Here is a 1,811-nt window from a genome sequence, read left to right as displayed (position 1 = left end):
AACTTCTGTAGAGATGGAAGAACAGGAACACCAGAGAGGATCTCACACCAGCTCAGCCAAACCCAAATGAAGCTATCAACCGCATAGTCAGAATGGTGAGATGAGACTATAAAGGGTAGAATGATGATCACTGAGCAACAGCTGAGAAAAGGGAAGTGGTCATTATTCCTATCAACACTGAATCAAGAGAAATCAAGGAGGCTGTTAGATTTCTCCATGCTCCGCCAATCTCCTTGATTTCCTGACATCAGTCACTGAGGGACCGTGACAGTTAAACCAGATGTTAAAATTACAACTTGTCCCACAAAAAACAAGCCCTTGTACGGGTGTGACTGGAAAAGTAAAAATCTTATTGGCCTTGGAAGACAGGGATGAAATAACCAAAACGAGATAATGAAAATGTTTACAGTGCCAAAGAGTTAGGAGAAACATGGATTCCACTCAATAAACCAAAATGCTACATCTTTGCCATATACACTTTTGAATAGTATATTTTATTTATTGTCCTTTTCATGGCATTTTTCACCTCTTTATTCCTTAGACTATAGATAATTGGATTTAGGGCAGGGGTGACTACAGCATAGAGAAGAGATACAAGCTGGTCTTGCTCCAGTGAATAGTTTGACGTTGGCCTCATGTACATGAAGCTTATACTTCCAAAGAAGATGAGGACAACAATGAGGTGAGATGCACACGTAGAAAATGCTCTGCTTCTACCCACTTTAGTGTGAATTTTTAGGATGGCTGAGATTATTTGGATATAGGATACCAGAGTGATAAAAAAAGAGCTGAGGCCTAAAAATCCTCCAGCGGTTAGTATGAGTAGTTTGTTAAGGAAAGTATCAGAACATGCAAGTTTTAGCATTGGTGGGAGGTCGCAGAAGAAATGAGAAATCTCATGTGACTTGCAGTACTGTAAACGAGCTGTGAAGATAGTATGTATAATTGAGGTTAGAAAGCCGGTGAGCCAGAAACCGGTGGCTAATTTGACACACTTTTGTTTGTTCATAATTGTTGTGTAGTGCATCGGATTGCATATAGCCACATATCTGTCAAATCCCATTACTGAGAGAAGCAAACACTCTGTGCTACAACAGGAGACATAAAAATAGAGCTGAGCCATGCACCCTCTGTATGAGATCTCAGAACTCCCTCCTGTAAGACTCACTAGCAACTTGGGCACAGTCACTGAGGAATAGCAGATGTCCAGAATGGAAAGGTTACCCAAAAAGAAATACATCGGTGTGTGAAGTTTTTTTTCCACCCATATTGTTGTGGCAATGGTGAGATTTCCACACAGTGACATAAGGTATAACAGGAAGAATATGACAAAGAGAAAGGACTGAACTTTTTCATCACTGGATAAACCAGCCAGAGTAAAGTCTGTCTCCGATGTCCAGTTCAACCATTTCATTTTAATTACAAACTGCCTATGGAAGAAGATGCCATTGTAACACCATTGTTTGATAGGATTATTATATATATGGGTTTCTGTGATGTAAAAAAATGAAACGAAGAAAAATAATTTCAGAACTTTTTCCACCTATAATGTGACCTATAAACTGTACAACTCAATTGAAAACCAAACTGAAATCTTTTAGGTAAAGGGAAGAAAAAATATAAAAATAAAATAATATGGTTGCATAAGTGTGCACACCCTTAACCCCTTAAGGACTTATGACTTAACGGTACGGCATGTTTCCCGAGTCCTTAAGGACGTACCGGTACCCATGACGTACCGGTACGTCATAACTTTAAAACTAGATTGCGGCGCGGCGGGGGTTAATAGGAACAGGATGTCCGCTGAAATC

General features: G+C 39.6%; 1 protein-coding gene across 1 annotated transcript; it reads right to left on the bottom strand.

Moving 5' to 3' along the window:
• Positions 1-457: 457 nt before the first annotated feature.
• LOC122928426 (olfactory receptor 5V1-like) lies at positions 458-1,414 on the bottom strand. The gene has a single exon (XM_044281244.1). It carries the CDS (start codon positions 1,412-1,414, stop codon positions 458-460), a length of 957 nt encoding a protein of 318 aa, XP_044137179.1.
• Between the last annotated feature and the right edge of the window lie 397 nt (positions 1,415-1,811).

Source organism: Bufo gargarizans, chromosome 1 (genome assembly GCF_014858855.1).
Source record: "Bufo gargarizans isolate SCDJY-AF-19 chromosome 1, ASM1485885v1, whole genome shotgun sequence".
Classification (NCBI taxonomy): domain Eukaryota; kingdom Metazoa; phylum Chordata; class Amphibia; order Anura; family Bufonidae; genus Bufo; species Bufo gargarizans.
Note: the sequence above shows the minus strand (reverse complement) of the source record. Positions and strands in the feature narration are given on the sequence as shown.

Bases quoted from the DNA above. Each gene is read 5' to 3' on its own strand.
- LOC122928426 (XM_044281244.1), bottom strand. From the start codon at position 1,414: ATGAAATGGTTGAACTGGACATCGGAGACAGACTTTACTCTGGCTGGT.